Here is a 17091-nt window from a genome sequence, read left to right as displayed (position 1 = left end):
ATTCTGGCAAACCATCCGGCACCTCAGGAGGGGGAAGCAGTGCTTCACCAACACTGTTTACAGTGCGGGTGGGGGGCTGCTGACCTCGACTGGGGATGTCGTCGGGCGGTGGAAGGAGTACTTCGAGGACCTCCTCAATCCCGCCGTCACGTCTTCCGATGAGGAAGACGTGGGGACTCGGAGGTGGTGCCCTGTGGGGGGTGCTCCGGGAGTATGGGGTCCGGGGCCCTCTGCTAAGGGCTGTCCGTTCCCTGTATGAGCAGCAGGAGCTTGGTTCGCATTGCCGGCAGTAAGTCAGACCTGTTCCCGGTGCGTGTTGGTCTCACACATTAGTTTGGGAATGTGTTGTTGGCAGCCTAGCTTTTGTTACATGTCTCATTATGGTAATTCAATATAGTTTCCCCTTTCATCCACTTCATGTAACCATATTTAAATAGTGAAGACCTGGAAGAGCTTGGTAGCTTCTATCTTCAACTGGTTTGGAGCTATAAAGGAGAGGCTAAATGCTAACGGCGTCTGTGCTGTGTTTACGTGACTGAGGACGCGGGTGAAGACCAGACCGGTACAAATGAACTCGTCTAAGCTAAGAACATATCTCAGTATGGAAAAACTGTGGCCTGTTCCTTTAAATGGAGTGGAGTTAAAGAAGTTCTCAACACAAATACTAATCTGAATCTACTGGAGTACATTTACTCACACAGGGAGGTTTAAAGAGAGCCCTATTGAACATATTTTAGGTAGAGACTGACAGACACAGGTTCAATTATACACGTCTTTATTAGTGACTCTTTTCAAATGTTACTGTTTGTTTATGCCTTTGATACAATAAGCTCCGTCCGCTCGTAAAAACATTCGAGAAGAGTAAAAAATGTCCACGTTAAAATACACACCATGACCACGCCGCGCACGGATATAAAACACACGTCATAGAGGGTCTGAACACGCCTAGCCATCACCTGATCAGGAGAGGGTCATGGGAAATATCACTGATAATAATATCTCTGGATTTAGTCATGAATAAGTCTGTGATTACGGATTTGTCTGTGTGATTCCTGGGCTGATCCACATGAAACAGAAATCTTCTCCTTAGGTCAGAGCTGCACAACACATTGACAAATCATCGTGATATTTAGAGACGAGAAGCCAAAGTCCATCTCAGAATCCCCAGATTTTTACAAACACAAAAACACATGGACGTGATAAATGTGCCAAAGTTCAGCTTCAGTCGCGGTTTTCCATAATTCAGCGCCGTTTCAGTCTCATTCTGACACTATTTCAAACCTTTCCTCCCCTGGTGGTCCCTGAGCTTCTTCAGGTGCACATTTCTGACGGAACACATTTGAAGCAGTAATGGCTTGAAGCAGTGTGTTTCTGTAATGAATGTCTTTTCAGAGCCGTTCTGGATCTGGGCCTGGAGACGAGGTCAGATCTTGGAGAGGACTGAGTTTGAAGACCTCGGATGTGGGGAACAATCATGAAAAAGATCAGGGTTAAACAGAATTGTTCTTTTTCTTCAATAAAATCATTCCGTTTTCAGAGATTCGCTTCCAAAACTTGTAAAACGGTTCATCCTTTTGGTTGCAGAGGTCGGATTTGAAACGGCGCCGGAATCGTTAAGAAAAATAACTTTGGCTTCAATAGAAACAAGACGAGGCCCAGGACTTTACACCGACCACACTGCCCGCAGGACCCCCGCCAGAGGAGGAGCAGTGACGGGGCAGAGGAGGAGCAGCGACGGGGCAGAGGAGGAGCAGCGACGGGGCAGAGGAGGAGGAGCGACGGGGCAGAGGAGGAGCAGTGACGGGGCAGAGGAGGAGGAGCGACGGGGCAGAGGAGGAGCAGTGACGGGGCAGAGGAGGAGCAGTGACGGGGCAGAGGAGGAGCAGTGACAGGGCAGAGGAGGAGCAGCGACGGGGCAGAGGAGGAGGAGCAGTGACAGGGCAGAGGAGGAGGAGCAGTGACGGGGCAGAGGAGGAGGAGCAGTGACAGGGCAGAGGAGGAGGAGCAGTGACGGGGCGGAGGAGGAGCAGTGACGGGGCAGAGGAGGAGCAGCGACGGGGCAGAGGAGGAGGAGCAGCGACGGGGCAGAGGAGGAGCAGCGACGGGGCAGAGGAGGAGCAGCGACGGGGCAGAGGAGGAGCAGTGACAGGGCAGAGGAGGAGGAGCAGCGACGGGGCAGAGGAGGAGCAGTGATCACATGGAGATGGAACTCTCTTCTAATCTTCAATAGATTCTTATGATTGAAATCATTGATAATGACAGTTGGATGCGTCGGTAAAAGTCTCTGGTTTTCAGCCCAGTCCAGACGCAGAGCCTTTGTAAAGTTTTTCCTATTCCGTTCAGACTTGACTCGTCTGGGACTTAGTTTCTCTTCAGAGACAGGTTTGTACAAAAGTCGTTGGTGCTTCATGAGGAGAGTGTCTGGGCTGTACGGGGGAGGTGCAGAGGAGGCCGTTAGCTCCACAGGGCAGCGTAGTTGCCGTGCAGGCCGGAGCAGAGTGGACCTCCGGCCACGAACAGCTTGGTGCCCGACGGGTCGTAGCAGTGAGTGTAGACGGCGTTCGGGAACGAGTGGATGTCGGAGAAATAACTGCGCCACGTTTCATCGTGATTCTGTCAGAGAGGAGGAGACGGAGGAGAGAGGGGAGAGAGAGGAGAGAGGGGAGAGAGGGGAGAGAGAGGAGAGAGTGAGGAGAGAGTGAGGAGAGAGGGGAGAGGGTGAGGAGAGAGGGGAGAGAGTGAGGAGAGAGTGAGGAGAGAGGGGAGAGAGAGGAGAGAGTGAGGAGAGAGGGGAGAGGGTGAGGAGAGTGAGGAGAGAGGGGAGAGAGTGAGGAGAGAGGGGAGAGAGAGGAGAGAGTGAGGAGAGAGGGGAGAGAGTGAGGAGAGAGAGGAGAGAGTGAGGAGAGAGTGAGGAGAGAGGGGAGAGGGTGAGGAGAGAGGGGAGAGAGGGGAGAGAGAGGAGAGAGTGAGGAGAGAGTGAGGAGAGAGGGGAGAGAGGGGAGAGAGAGGAGAGAGTGAGGAGAGAGTGAGGAGAGAGGGGAGAGAGGGGAGAGAGAGGAGAGAGTGAGGAGAGAGTGAGGAGAGAGGGGAGAGGGTGAGGAGAGAGGGGAGAGAGTGAGGAGAGAGTGAGGAGAGAGTGAGGAGAGGGTGAGGAGAGAGAGGAGAGAGGGGAGAGAGAGGAGAGAGTGAGGAGAGAGTGAGGAGAGAGGGGAGAGGGTGAGGAGAGAGAGGAGAGAGGGGAGAGAGAGGAGAGAGTGAGGAGAGAGTGAGGAGAGAGGGGAGAGGGTGAGGAGAGAGGGGAGAGAGTGAGGAGAGAGTGAGGAGAGAGTGAGGAGAGAGGGGAGAGGGTGAGGAGAGAGGGGAGAGAGAGGAGAGAGTGAGGAGAGAGGGGAGAGAGTGAGGAGAGAGGGGGGAGAGAGTGAGGAGAGAGGGGGGAGAGGGGGGAGAGAGGGGAGAGAGTGAGGAGAGAGTGAGAAGAGAGGGGGGAGAGTGAGGAGAGAGTGAGGAGAAAGAAAGGAGAATCATCAATATGGACATGCTATATCTCTTTCTTTTGCATTCTGAGTACTTTTTAGTCTCTGGATTAGTTTTCCAGACGCATTAAGCCACTAAGAATGAAGCGGTTTAGCCGTTAGCCGCTAGTTAGCAACATTAGCTGCTGGTCTTAAATAAATACTACGTAAATACTGCAGACCCAACATTTAGCTGATTTAGGGAGTGTAGTCTGTACTACAGTGGGCTCTCTGTGGAATATTGGATTGACACTAAAGAATTGTCCCGCTTGTTGCTCTTTGCTCTGCTCAGCGGAGAGGCGTCCTGTAGGAGCGCTGTGCCGAGGCATCGGGGCCACAGTCATGAGTACGGGTACAAGTACAAGCATGTGGTATGGAGTCAATACTTAACACATTACTTTGGTCCATTCCTACATGTAGTAATAGTGCAGAGTTTTACCAGCCAGCCTTTGCCCGTGGACAGCTTGAGCGGGCCCTCGGACAGACACTTCCTGTATCCTCCGTTGAACATGGGGTTTTCCAGGAAGCGCTGCGCTCTTATGTCGTAGAACAGCAGCGAGCCCTGGCCTGTTCCCACGGTAACCACGTGCTCATAGAAGCTGACGGAGCGGATTCCTGCGGCACACCAAAGGGAAAAGGTTAAGCAAGACTATGGGATGTTTCTATCGTCTGGGACTGGTTTGAAGGCTGTTCATATCTTTGATATTTAGTTCCAAATGTTTGAACTGAACTGAAGCAGACAATTATTAATTATATGAAAGTTTAAAGTTACAATTTAAGATGCTTTATGGAACTTGACACAAAGAAGCGCCATGTTGATCACCACACAGCCGCTGGATCAACGGTTTCTGTTTTTTCTGCGTGGAAAGTATGCGTATCCCTGTAGTTGATGTACGTTTACTTCTCAGTCTACTTTAAATGGAAATAGGGATTGAACTGTTCAGCCCTAACATTGATCCTCATTATGACACTGCGTGGCTGGGTCGTACCGCTGCCTCTCTCCCGGGAGCTCACAGACTTGATGGCGCTGGTGGGTTGGCGCGGGTCGAGGAAGGACACGTGCGCCTGTGAGCCCACGGCGTAGACGGACCACTCCTCGCCATACGCCAGACACACGTTCTCCTTACAGTGAGGCAGCTTTGTGGACAGGATCTGAGAGAGAGGATGGAGAGGGCGGAGTCAACACACATCCAAGAAAGCTAAAGCGTCTTTGCCTCACGTTAGAGGGTCTGGATGAAAACACACGGCTCACCCTCTGTAAGTGCTGGAGACCAGTGGTTCCCAAAGGGTGGACAGCGGGCACAGAACGTCTGGGAACCACTGCTGTAGATTGTGGTTTAGCAGAGTTTGGATGTATTTGTATGTTTGGGTATTTAAAGCTGCCTTAAGTGATTGAGTCTTTTTGGATTTTTTTTCATCAGTAGTTTGAGTCGTGAACCCTGCTCTGCTCCACCACCACCACCCCTCCCCTCACCTGTCACCCTCACCCCTCACTCTCCTCCACACTTCACAAGCTGCTCTGATTGCATTCAATGAGATACGGAAATCTCATGAATCCACACACATTTATCCGCATAAAGAAAATGTAGCAAAGTAAACGTTTTGATTTAAAATGATCTGTTAAACTGCAACTTTCATCAAAGTCTCTTTTTGGCATTTAGAACATCATATTTCCATTAAGAACTAACTGTAGATATTGGATTAATAAATAAATGGATATTTCACGAGGATTTCAGCTGCATCAGAGCAGGTCAGTCAGATGTTTGTCTATGAATCAGTGTTTCTCAAACTGTGGGCTGCACGATTTTGACAAAGAAAAAAAAATGATTGCAAGTTTTCAGAACAATATTGCGATTGGATTTGCGATATCTATATTTGATATATTAAATGTGTACTGCTAAAATGATGAATTAAGGAAGTTGAGTTACTTTTAGACTTTAGTCAAACAACATATTCTTGCAGAGAACTACCTCTGGGGGATGGAATCACAGAGCATCTCCTAAACGCCACTGATCCCTGACATCTATCGCTCAGATGCCACAGACAGAAGAAAACCTAACCGTAAGCTTCGGTTAGCTGTCAATACCTTGATTGCGACTCGATATCAATAAAGCTTGCAGCCCTATCAGGGACCAGAGGGCGCCTGCAGCTATAGACTTTAAGCTGATGAGTTTTGGTGTGACGTGTCCTTGTCCTTGAGTTGAGTTGAGGACTCAGGGGGTGAAAAGAACAAGGTTCTCAAACAGTGGGGCAGGGCACAGAAGGTGGACATGAAAAAAGGGATTTTTAATATCAAATACTATTACCTTTTGTGCAGCTGCTTGGTTCTAATTTGCTCTTAAATTGTATTGTTACAGAGCAGCAATACAACTATTACTTAATGGACCATGTTAGTACACTTTCCGGAAAACAAAAATGTGTCAAGTACATTTTGTAAAAACTGTCTCAAAATGTAATAACTTATTACAAAATTCTGCAAATTTATGACATAATGCGTTGGATAGGTTCATTACAAAATGAAGGGACAATTTTATTACATTGTGTACTTTTCTTACATATTGCGGAGTTATTACATTAAGCGGCTTAACAGGCCTCCGGATTGATCTCTTTGGAGAAGATCTAAGCCACCTGGGCTGGTCTGCTCCACATGCACTGTGGTTCAGAAAAGAATGATCTGAAGATGGCTCTGCCGAAACTTTATCAATTGAATAAATGGATCTTTGACCTCAGCTATCAGAGTGCGCGGTGTTGATTTTGGGGATTTTGACGCTGAAACACTGAGCTCACCTTGCACAGGTTGTGTTCTGCTTTCCACAGATGGAAGTAACCGTCCAGAGACACAGCACCCAGCTCCTGCAAGAGAGAGGGGAGAGAGAGGGTCAGAGAGAGAGGGTCAGAGAGAGAGGGTCAGAGAAGGAGAGAGAGAGAGGCGAGAGAGAGGGTCAGAGAGAGAGGGTCAGAGAAGGAGAGAGAGAGAGAGGCGAGAGAGAGGGTCAGAGAGAGAGGGTCAGAGAAGGAGAGAGAGAGAGAGGCGAGAGAGAGGGTCAGAGAGAGAGGGTCAGAGAAGGAGAGAGAGAGAGAGGCGAGAGAGAGGGTCAGAGAAGGAGAGAGAGAGAGAGAGAGAGGGTTAGAGAAAGAGGGTCAGAGAAGGAGAGAGAGAGAGAGAGAGAGGGTTAGAGAAGGAGAGAGAGGGTCAGAGAAGGAGAGAGGGAGAGAGAGGGGGTCAGAGAAGGAGAGAGAGGGTCAGAGAAGGAGAGAGAGAGAGAGAGGGTTAGAGAAAGAGGGTCAGAGAAGGAGAGAGAGAGAGAGAGTGAGGGTTAGAGAAGGAGAGAGAGGGTCAGAGAAGGAGAGAGGGAGAGAGAGGGGGTCAGAGAAGGAGAGAGAGGGTCAGAGAAGGAGAGAGGGAGAGAGAGGGGGTCAGAGAAGGAGAGAGGGGGAGAGAGAGAGAGGGTTAGAGAAGGAGAGAGAGAGAGAGAGGGTCAGAGAAGGAGAGAGAGGGGGTCAGAGAAGGAGAGAAGGGGAGGAGCGAGGGGAGGGAGAGAGAGCGTCAGGAGAAAAGGAGGGAGAGGGCCAGAGGAGGAGACAGGAGAGCGGGGAGCTGGTAGAAGATCATATGACTGAACAGCAGGAGCCCTATTACAGAGCCCTGTGGAACAGCAGAGGAGGTGCTGACCTTGTATGCCCCGTTGAAGGCCAGCGCTCGGACTTTGCAGTTGTATGGGTTGGTCGTCTCCTTGGGGATGTCCTTGAGTGCTCGGTGAGAGATGTGAGCGTACGACGGCACCACGGCATCCTCACACTGACTCCGCCTACCCTCTGCCAGGACTGCTTCCGACACCTCCCACAGCCCCATGGAGCCGTCACGAGAGCCTACAAGCAGCGTTCATTCACATATTAGAACTGGTTTTAGTCATTCTAATGTCCCCTCTTTAGTCCCTTCATTTCATTTGATTTGGTTCTTAGGAGTCGACAGTTTAGTATCATTAACAACTTTGACTTTAGCTTTGGTCTCATTTTAATCACAGAAACACGATGTCGGTCCACATTTCCATGGCTATGCTCCACTAAAACATCTCGTCACAATTTCAGTCAAGGGCCCGGACTTTGAGGAGAAAAGGCACTGACCCGACACAGCCATGGAGTCACTGATCCACGCGATGGAGAAGATCCAGTCGTCATGTCCGTCCTGAGGAGCACAGAGGCCATCAGAGAAAACCGACAAGGCGCACCCACAGATAGAACATACTCCACTATTGCGAGGCTAGCTTTGTTTTGCTAACCATAGCAGCTCAACATTACAGGAACAGGCCACCGTCAGATAATATGCTCTTCCCTGAGCTTAGACAAGTTGATGCATATCTGTCTGGTGTTTGTGCGTGACTGAGCGCACGCACAAACACCAAACATGCTGTTAGCGTTTAGCCTTACTACAACTTACAATATAGTCCCCCTTTTTAAATCCACTTACAAAATTGTTTAATTTTGTGTATCTATACTTGGATCGTGTAACTACTCACATAACTGTATTTAAGTAGGGGAAATGTGAAAGAGCTTGGTCGCTTCCATCTTCACCCCCATTGTTGCGTGACTGAGCGCACGCGTAAAGACCAGTCAGGCACGCATCAACTCGTCTAAGGTAAGAACATATCGCAGTATGCAAAAACGGTGGCCTGTTCCTTTAAAGTGCATATGACAGGTTGTAAAGTTTTTGTCATTCCTCTTGATTTGGTGAGATAATACCCGTGTTAAGGAAAATATCACAGTTTTACACCTATAATGTATCAGTTTGTGGAGAAAATAGGATTAAAAAGTCAAAACTTTGGTTGAATTTGTCCTTAGCAACACCTTAGCAACAGTAGACCGCTCTTCAGTGCTGACGTAGAAGAAGGTATGTGCACTGATAATAGAGCAGATGGCGCTCTTATTTACAGGTATTTTTTTGTTTTTTTCTGATATTTTTTGATCAGATTTTATGATTAGCTATGAACAGATGTCATGTTTGCACCAATATACTGGTAATTTACTTGAAATAAATGTAACTTATTGTGTGTGTGGAGTCAGACATTATTTGTATAAATGCACTTCTAGTGGAGTTTTGTTCAGCTCAGGTGTAGCTTTTTTTTTTTTACTTTATAATATTTATACAATTCTTTGCATTCATTAAAAGGTTGCATATTTGAAAATGCAGCTTATTTAGTTTATTTTGAAAATATTTTTTTGTGAAGTTGGTTCCGTGCAGGAATGTATCCATACCAGGATGGATATTTTAGCTGCGTGTGGAGCAGAGGCTAGCCTACGCTGTGGCTAAGGAGCCGATGTTTTCCAAAACTTGGACATTATTTATGGGATACTTTGAGGACTTTTGAAGCTTTTACACAATGGAAGTGCGATGTCTGCGTTTGAATAGAACATTCTAACCAGTTCTATTACTGTGTGGTTTGGTAATCTCACTCTGAAAGATAAAGAAGCTGCTCAGCCAGCAGAACCATTGGATGCACTCAGCCAGTCCTGGAGGCCACATGTAAAACAAGACTCTTAAACTGAGCATTACAAATTGTTAATGACGCCTTGTTTGAAATGCTTCCTTCAGAGAAAAGATATCACTTCATGTTGTTGTTCTACTATTGGCCATTCTAACACTTGCTTTCGACAAGCTGTGTGAGAGTAGGAATATAGTGTCTGAATATTGTACTGCTCTATGGGTTAGACCTCCTTCACACCTACATCCCACAGAAACACGTACATCACCCAGGCAGACAGGGTCCAGTGTGGGCAGCCGGTACACCGCCAGGCTGTTGGGGTTGTCTCCTCCAGTAGCGAGCAGTGTCTTCGACGGGTTCAGCTCGATGGCGTGGATCCCACAGCCCAGGTGCTCCAGGCGTGGCGCACGGTAACGCCTCGCCATCAGGGGGCACTCTCTGTCCACCAGCATGGGGATCCTGGTGATCTGGGAGCTCAGCACGTCCACCACAAACAGCTGCAGGGACAGAGCACACAGGGTTAGAATGTTCATTTGAGGGCCGTTTGTACAGCGGTCAGTGAACTCACCGTGTTGCACTTGGTGCCACACACCACCTGCCTCTGGTTGAGCCACTGTGCGGCGAACACTTTGTTTAACCTTCCCAGGGGCAGCTCTCTCTCCTTCAGGATGGCGGGCAGACGAGCGGCCGCCACGCCACGCAGACTCCTCTCGAGGGCGCTCTCGAGCTGTAGCTGTGGGCGGAACTCTCTGCCCCTGACGGCACACACCACGGAGCGGCCGCCATGACATCGGTGGGCGAGGGAGGTGAGGCGGGAGCGCTTCAGCTGGCACCAGGGCGACTGCAGACACACACTATTGTTAAAGGAGAAACACTTCTGGAAGTAGTGTCTGTCAAGTATGTAGGTGTGATGCTGAGCAGTCTTTTAAAAGCACATATTAACACTTCAAATGTAACTTATCACAGATTAGATTATGGAGCCGAGCTTTACATAATGCACCATAACTACAGGCACTCCAAAGCCTGCACACGATAATACGTAACATTTATACATAATATATATATATATATATATATATATATATATATATATATATATAACGTAAGTCTTTGAGAACGAGTTTCTCAAGTCAGCTGGTGCGTTAGACCAGGGGCTCATCTTCTCCTGTTTCCAAAATGCATCACAAACTGCATGAGAACGTTCTACTATGATAATTGGTGATGAAAATAATTCATGTTCAAGAAGATGCACTTGTGTTTACTAACTGTTTATTCAGTTAAACATTCATTTTGAACTAAGAGGTCCTGATGAACTGTTTACAGTCAGTAGCTTTGTGTTAATCCATTTTCTGGTGACAAACTAAATCTCCTCTTCTGCAACTATGACCTGCTACAGAAAAAAGTCTCTCACATGGGATAGTTGTGGCAGGAGTCCCCAAGTATTTATTTACGGGTAATGTGGGCCGTCTTACCAGATCAGAAAATATAGGCCTCTGTTTGTGAGCGTGGGAAACATGTGTGCGTCTCCTGATTGGTCAACAGTGTCACGTGATCACTGTCACAACAACGCAGCTTCTGCTACTACGAGCTTCAACCTGGAGATATTCTGTCAAAATGAGATAAACGTCGACAACACGAAGATGTGGGACGTATTTCTTTGGATTTGATGAGAAAAGGAAACGGGCGGAGCGGAGAAAGAGAAGCTAACGGACTCGGAGAAAAGGAGCAGGAAAGTTTGTCTCCAAACTCAGTAAGTGCTGCGGTTAAACTCTGCTCGCGGTTGAAATGTAGCTGGAAAAGGCTCTGGTGAACATTTGGTGATAAAGTTGCGCTGTTTCGTGTGGGGCTGTTTCGTGTGGGGCTGTTTGGTGTGGGGCTGTTTCGTGTGGGGCTGTGGCCATGAAATGAGTTGTTTATGTCTCTGTTTTGAAAGAGGGAGGCGCCGCGGTGTTTTTCTGTCTTCTTTTCACTATGTCATTGGCCGCTGCTTCTGTGTGTCGCTTTGGAGACGCTATAATCACTCACGTTTCTCCTGTGCGTCCCAAATTGGGCATAAAAGTCGTGTAATGTGTGCTGACCTTAAAATATCACGGTGAAAGTCATCATAGCAGAGTATAGACCCAGCTCCCAACCCAGCTTTGAGAATAGACTAACGGCGTCTCGCGTTAACGCAGCACGTTAACGCCGATAACGGCCCACCACTAATATATATATATATATATACATATATATATAAAAAATATACAATATATAATATATATTAGATACATTATGTATATTAAAAAAGATTTAAAAAAACGTATCTCCCTATCTCTCCGTCTTATTGGGAAGAAAAATAAATGATTAGCATTAGAAAAACAATGTAGTTTCTCACTCATCCAGGTAGTTAAATGGACTAAAAACAATAAAATAAAGGTGAATCCAAACAACTGGCCTTTGAAATATCCAAACATCTGAATATTTCAAATGTCAGTTTCCTACAAAATAATCACGATTTCGCTGACACTTTGTGAAATCATGTGAAGCAGTACACGAGCCTCATCCAGACGGTGCTGCTGTAAGGTCAGGTGGGAGTGCGGTGGACCGGGTGGACCTTGTTGCTGTGAGGGTGGGAGTGCGGTGGACCGGGTGGACCTTGTTACTGTGAGGGTGGGAGTGCGGTGGACCGGGTGGACCTTGTTGCTGTGAGGGTCATTAGTGTTGTCACATTTTGTCTGTGGGTCAAAGATGATCGCGTCATAGGAGACACCCTCCGGGTCCGGAGTGACTGAACCTTCACAAACTCCTTGGTTTAGTTTAAAAAACGTGACACCTCATGGCAAAAGTAACAAACATCAGAACATTAGAACACAGTCCACACGAGAGCACGGCATTCTTTAAATCATTCACACTTAAATCAAAACTAGAACATGACGGTAGTTTCTGTGCTAGCGATGACGAAGCTAAAGGCTAACTGCATAAACAACGGCTTTTTATAACAAAATAGCTCTTAAAATCAGTAGATTTCCACAAACATCATTAGAAGACTTTTAAATATGATGCTCAGGGCTGTTTTATATTACAGTTGATACTGAACTGGGTTATTTACTGCGTAAACTCCATAATCCGGACGTCTTTGGGCTGACGCTAGTTAGTTACGTTAGCTGTTGCGTTAGCCTTTAGCCCTGGTTGTTTTGGGGTCAGAAAAGTCACAGAATATTGTCTGAATATTACAATAAACCAACACCCGCATCCTCGATCTACGTTTCCCCACCAATCTGACCACAGGTCTGCGGGACTGTCCCCCCGGTATCGGTTCAGTTTGAGGGAGTATCAGCTCGGTATCGGAGGTTAGCCTGTTAGCTGTTAGCCTCACCTGCTGTTGGATCCGTGGCTCCGGGGCCTTCCTTTTCCTGCTAACTGTTTTTCGGGCCATAGTCGGACACACTCAGGGCGGTCACCCACATGGAGCTGCAGAGAGCGGCCGAGAGAGGGCTCATCAAACGGGGGGAGGCTCCTGGTGCTGCGGGCCTTCGCTTGGCGCACAGACAGGGTGCTCACATCAAGAGTCCAGCCGCCTAACAGGCCTCTAATCCGCAGTCTCCCAGGGAGCGCAGCCGCCGACCGGGCCTCTGATGCGGGGTGGTGAGGTGAAGGAGTCACTCGCTGCTCAGGCCGAAGGAAGAGGGCGCATTCACGGCTGGAGTTGGAGTGTCTCTGGTGGGCACCAACAGACGCTGGACACTGGCACACAACTGGCACTGACCTGGGCACGGAGCGGAGTGCGCAGACGCAGAAACCACTCAAACGTCAACAACAACAATCAGGACCGCGTGCGCGCCGCCGCCGATCCACGTGCGCGCTCACGACATCGCAATAAATACAAAAACATCCGGGAAGAGATTTTCATGAAAATCGGAAAAGGCAAAATGAAAATGTCATTGTTATATTTAATATATAAAATTAGTTGATTCATTAATCTAAACATACGTCATAGACAAAATCCGACTGACTATCAAATACATAACAAGTACTTGCCTTAACCGAGTGCATTTTTCCTGCGTCATTATGACAAGGATGAAAACGCAACCAATATGTGGCAAAAAAGCGACAAAACGTGCCGGAAAAGTGACAATATTAAACAAAAAAATTAAAAAGTGACAAAAATACAACACAAAGCGTCGTATTTAATAGAAACAAAAACGCTTCAAAAATGTGAGAAAAAAAGGCAACACTGCGACAAAAAATTTCCGATCAGCTTTCAGTCAGAAGGCCTTAGCTTTCAAATTAGGCATTACATTTGTAGCAGGATGGCCCTAAAATAGGCCGTAAGCAGTGCTTAATTTGATCCCCCGTTTGGGGGAAAGCATTCCCCAAATTTTTTTCAGGGTAAAGGATCCGGGAAATATTTTGGAGGATCCGGCAAAAAATGTATCTGATATAATGGTGTTTAATGAGAGTGTTCCGGCAAATGTTTTGGCCTGTTTCCCCAATCCATCACATCAGACCAAAAGTGTTCCTGAAAATACAAATTTACAAATTAAGCACTGGCCGTAAGGTGAACCCCATTTTCGTGTTGTCCCGTTCCACTGAAAGGGAACTATCAATCAATCAATCAATGTTTATTTATACAGCACTTTTCATACAAAGGTGCATCGCAAAGTGCTTGACATTTAGAAGACATTTAAAACGCCCGTCAAACCCTCCCACCCTCCCAATATATACAGTTATCACAATACACACACACCAACCCCCCTAACCTTTACTCTACACTCACACACAGAATCAAAGTCAAGTTCATGAGGCTGGGTACAGATGACCAGGGTGAGGAAACACCATCAGAGGAGCCGTCCTCCCCGGGAGCAGCAGACCAGTCACGGCCGCCCGGGCACAGACACAAGGGTCCCCATAGGAGGACACCATAACTCCACCTGGGCACCCACAGGACAGCACCCACACAGCCACACCTCCACCTGAGCACCCACAGGACAGCACCCACACAGCCACACCTCCACCTGAGCACCCACAGGACAGCACCCACACAGCCACACCTCCACCTGAGCACCCACAGGACAGCACCCACACAGCCACACCTCCACCTGAGCACCCACAGGACAGCACCCACACAGCCACACCTCCACCTGAGCACCCACAGGACAGCACCCACAAGGGCCACACCTCCACAGGACAGCACCCACACAGCCACACCTCCACCTCAGCACCCACAGGACAGCACCCACAAGGGCCACACCTCCACAGGACAGCACCCACACAGCCACACCTCCACCTCAGCACCCACAGGACAGCACCCACACAGCCACACCTCCACCTCAGCACCCACAGGACAGCACCCACACAGCCACACCTCCACCTCAGCACCCACAGGACAGCACCCACAAGGGCCACACCTCCACCTGAGCACCCACAGGACAGCACCCACACCTCCACCTGAGCACCCACAGGACAGCACCCACACCTCCACCTGAGCACCCACAGGACAGCACCCACACCTCCACCTGAGCACCCACAGGACAGAGACACCACACCTCCACCTGAGCACCCACAGGACAGCACCCACAAGGGCCACACCTCCACAGGACAGCACCCACACAGCCACACAAGGCCTCGTGGAAGGCCCAGGACACGCTGGTGGGACTATGTCTCCGAGCTGGCCTGGTGTCGCCTCGGGGTCCCCCCAGAACAGCTGGAGGAGGTGTGTGTGGATCGGGAAGTCTGGGCATCTCTGCTGAGACTGCTGCCCCCGCGACCCGGCCCCGGATAAAGCGGAAGAAAATGGATGGATAGGCCCCTGCCGGAGGAGCGAAGGGGCCGTGAAGGTTCATAAGGTCAAAGCAGTTCTGAAAGATAAGAAGGACCAAGACCATTAAGACATTTAAAAACCATTAAAAGAACTTTAAAATCAATCCTGAAACACACAAGGAGCCAATGCAGCGATTCTAAAACCGGTGTAATGTGGTCCCGCCTCCTGGTCTTCGTCAGGACACGAGCTGCTGAAGTTTGTAAAAGTTGTAAACCTGAGTTACTCTTTTTGGGAAGTCCAGAGAGCAGGGCATTACAGTAGTGGATACGACTGGTGATAAAAGCATGCATGAGCGTCTCCACAATCTCACCCCATAAATATTAAACGAGCAGTGATGCCAGTAACTAATTACTTAGTAATTATTATTACTGGAATCGGATTACTTTTTTTAGTAACTAGTTATCTAACGCGTTACTATTTCCAAACAAGTTATCAGATTTAAGTAACTTTTCCAAATTACTGAGTTATAATTTCGTCATTTTGCTTTGGAGAAAAAAAAACAATCTGAATGTCGGCGAGTGACGTAATATAATGTGACAGGTCCTGTTTTCAGCCTGAGACACAAACACTGGTCGGGGAGAGAGGGGGAAATACAGCACTTTACTGAGTCTGCTCAGCTTTGTTAATGTGACTGTTGGTAAAAGGTTTGTCATTACTGTGTTGTGGCCACAGTTGAATGTAACTAATAAAGTAACTTAATCTAACTTAGTTACTTTTAAAATCAAGTAATCAGTAATGTAACTGTGGCAACACTGTTAAGCAAAAAAAAAGTTTGTCGCAAAATATACTGCCAATTATTCATACTGAAGCATTTATTGCAGAACCACTTTCTTCAGGCGTAATTCGATATTGGCGACACGGTCAATCCGGTGATCGCGCTGCACCAGTCAGGTGCCACCAATATCGCACTATGCCTGAAGTTCAGCATTAAATTCTTCAGTATGAATAACCAATTGGCAGGATAATTTGCAACAAGCTTGTTTTTGGTTGCTTAACATAACTCATTATTTATGAATTGGAGATTGTGAAGTTCCCTTTCCGTGGAACGAGATTCAATTTCTGGGCAACTTTTCATGGTTCACCTTACGGCCTATCCTGCCTGTGCCGTGGTGTACAGATGGCCTATGGCGGCTGATGGCGTGGGTTTTGTCCTCCATGTTGGTTCCTCCGGGTGTTTGCGTCCTGACAGCGTGTCCACAGGTCTGGACTTCTCTCTCTCTTAAGTCATCAGCTGGTTTTACTTCTTTGTAACTATAGGAACAACGGCAATAAACGCCTTATCTTTGAGACGACTTCTATCTCCAGTGTTTGCTTTGGCTATTTCCAAATATCTGTTCTGGCGTGATACAAAAGAACCAGGTCCGAACATAAGGTCAACTGTTAGATCCCTATGCACTTAGGAACTAAAGGTTCAGAGCTGTTTGCCCAATACGACCGTCCCTACCCAACAGCAGAAACAACAGGAAGTGACATCAACGCTCACCCATGTTTCTCTTCCATGTCTATGGTTATGTCTCACCCATGTTTCTCTTCCATGTCTATGGTTATGTCTCACCCATGTATCTCTTCTATGTCTATGGTTATGTCTCAACCATGTTTCTCTTCCATGTCTATGGTTATGTCTCACCCATGTTTCTCTTCTAAGTCACCCATGTTTCTCTTCTATATCAACATAGACACAATATGAAGCTTGTGAAACTTGCCTACATTCTACTGTTTGATATGGATTGTAAGATCTGTGAACTTAAATGCCATGAAATGTTAAAAACCCATGTAAATAAAGGAAATACTATATTTTTTTAACCACTCGTCTTGCCACAGACTGTTGCTCCCCAGTCAAGAAGCTTTAAGATTTGGGTAAAGCCGAGCTGGAGAAAATGCGCTCGGTCAAAGACTTGAACACCTCGGTCTTTCTTCACAGTAATGAGTGTAAAAACATCTCTCACAACTTTCAGGAGTACTGTCACGGTCATGTGAAACAAACTAAGAACACAAAACCTATTTGATTTCAGCTTTTCTAGATGGAATGTATACGTATCCATGGAGACAGATCCATCAGCAGTGAAAACCTACCAAAACACAATTGGCCCTGAAGCATCGTTGAGGCCACCATGATGGAAAGTAAAGATGCCATGTTGGCCGCCCATACAGCCGCCGGGTTCACACAAAGGTCAAATATGCATTTTTCCCCACACAAAGTTGCATAATGCACAGGTGTAATTGTAAGTAAATGTTCTCATGTAAGAGTATCAACACCTCTGAGAACATATACAGTTGTGTTGATGGAACTCTTAAAGAG

At 47.5% G+C, this 17091-nt stretch overlaps 1 protein-coding gene across 1 annotated transcript; it reads right to left on the bottom strand.

Moving 5' to 3' along the window:
• Positions 1-2242: 2242 nt before the first annotated feature.
• On the bottom strand, positions 2243-12789 carry dcaf12 (DDB1 and CUL4 associated factor 12). The gene is made up of 9 exons (XM_079582366.1): positions 12348-12789; positions 9561-9833; positions 9256-9489; positions 7638-7698; positions 7186-7382; positions 6300-6365; positions 4502-4664; positions 3952-4127; positions 2243-2613 (listed from the first exon to the last, which is right to left on the bottom strand). The coding sequence occupies exons 1-9, from the start codon at positions 12405-12407 to the stop codon at positions 2455-2457; spliced, it is 1389 nt and encodes a 462-aa protein (XP_079438492.1). The 5' UTR covers positions 12408-12789; the 3' UTR covers positions 2243-2454.
• Positions 12790-17091: the final 4302 nt, after the last annotated feature.

This window comes from Gobius niger, assembly GCF_951799975.1.
Source record: "Gobius niger genome assembly, chromosome: 24".
Taxonomy (NCBI): domain Eukaryota; kingdom Metazoa; phylum Chordata; class Actinopteri; order Gobiiformes; family Gobiidae; genus Gobius; species Gobius niger.
This window is presented reverse-complemented; position numbering and strand designations above follow the sequence as displayed.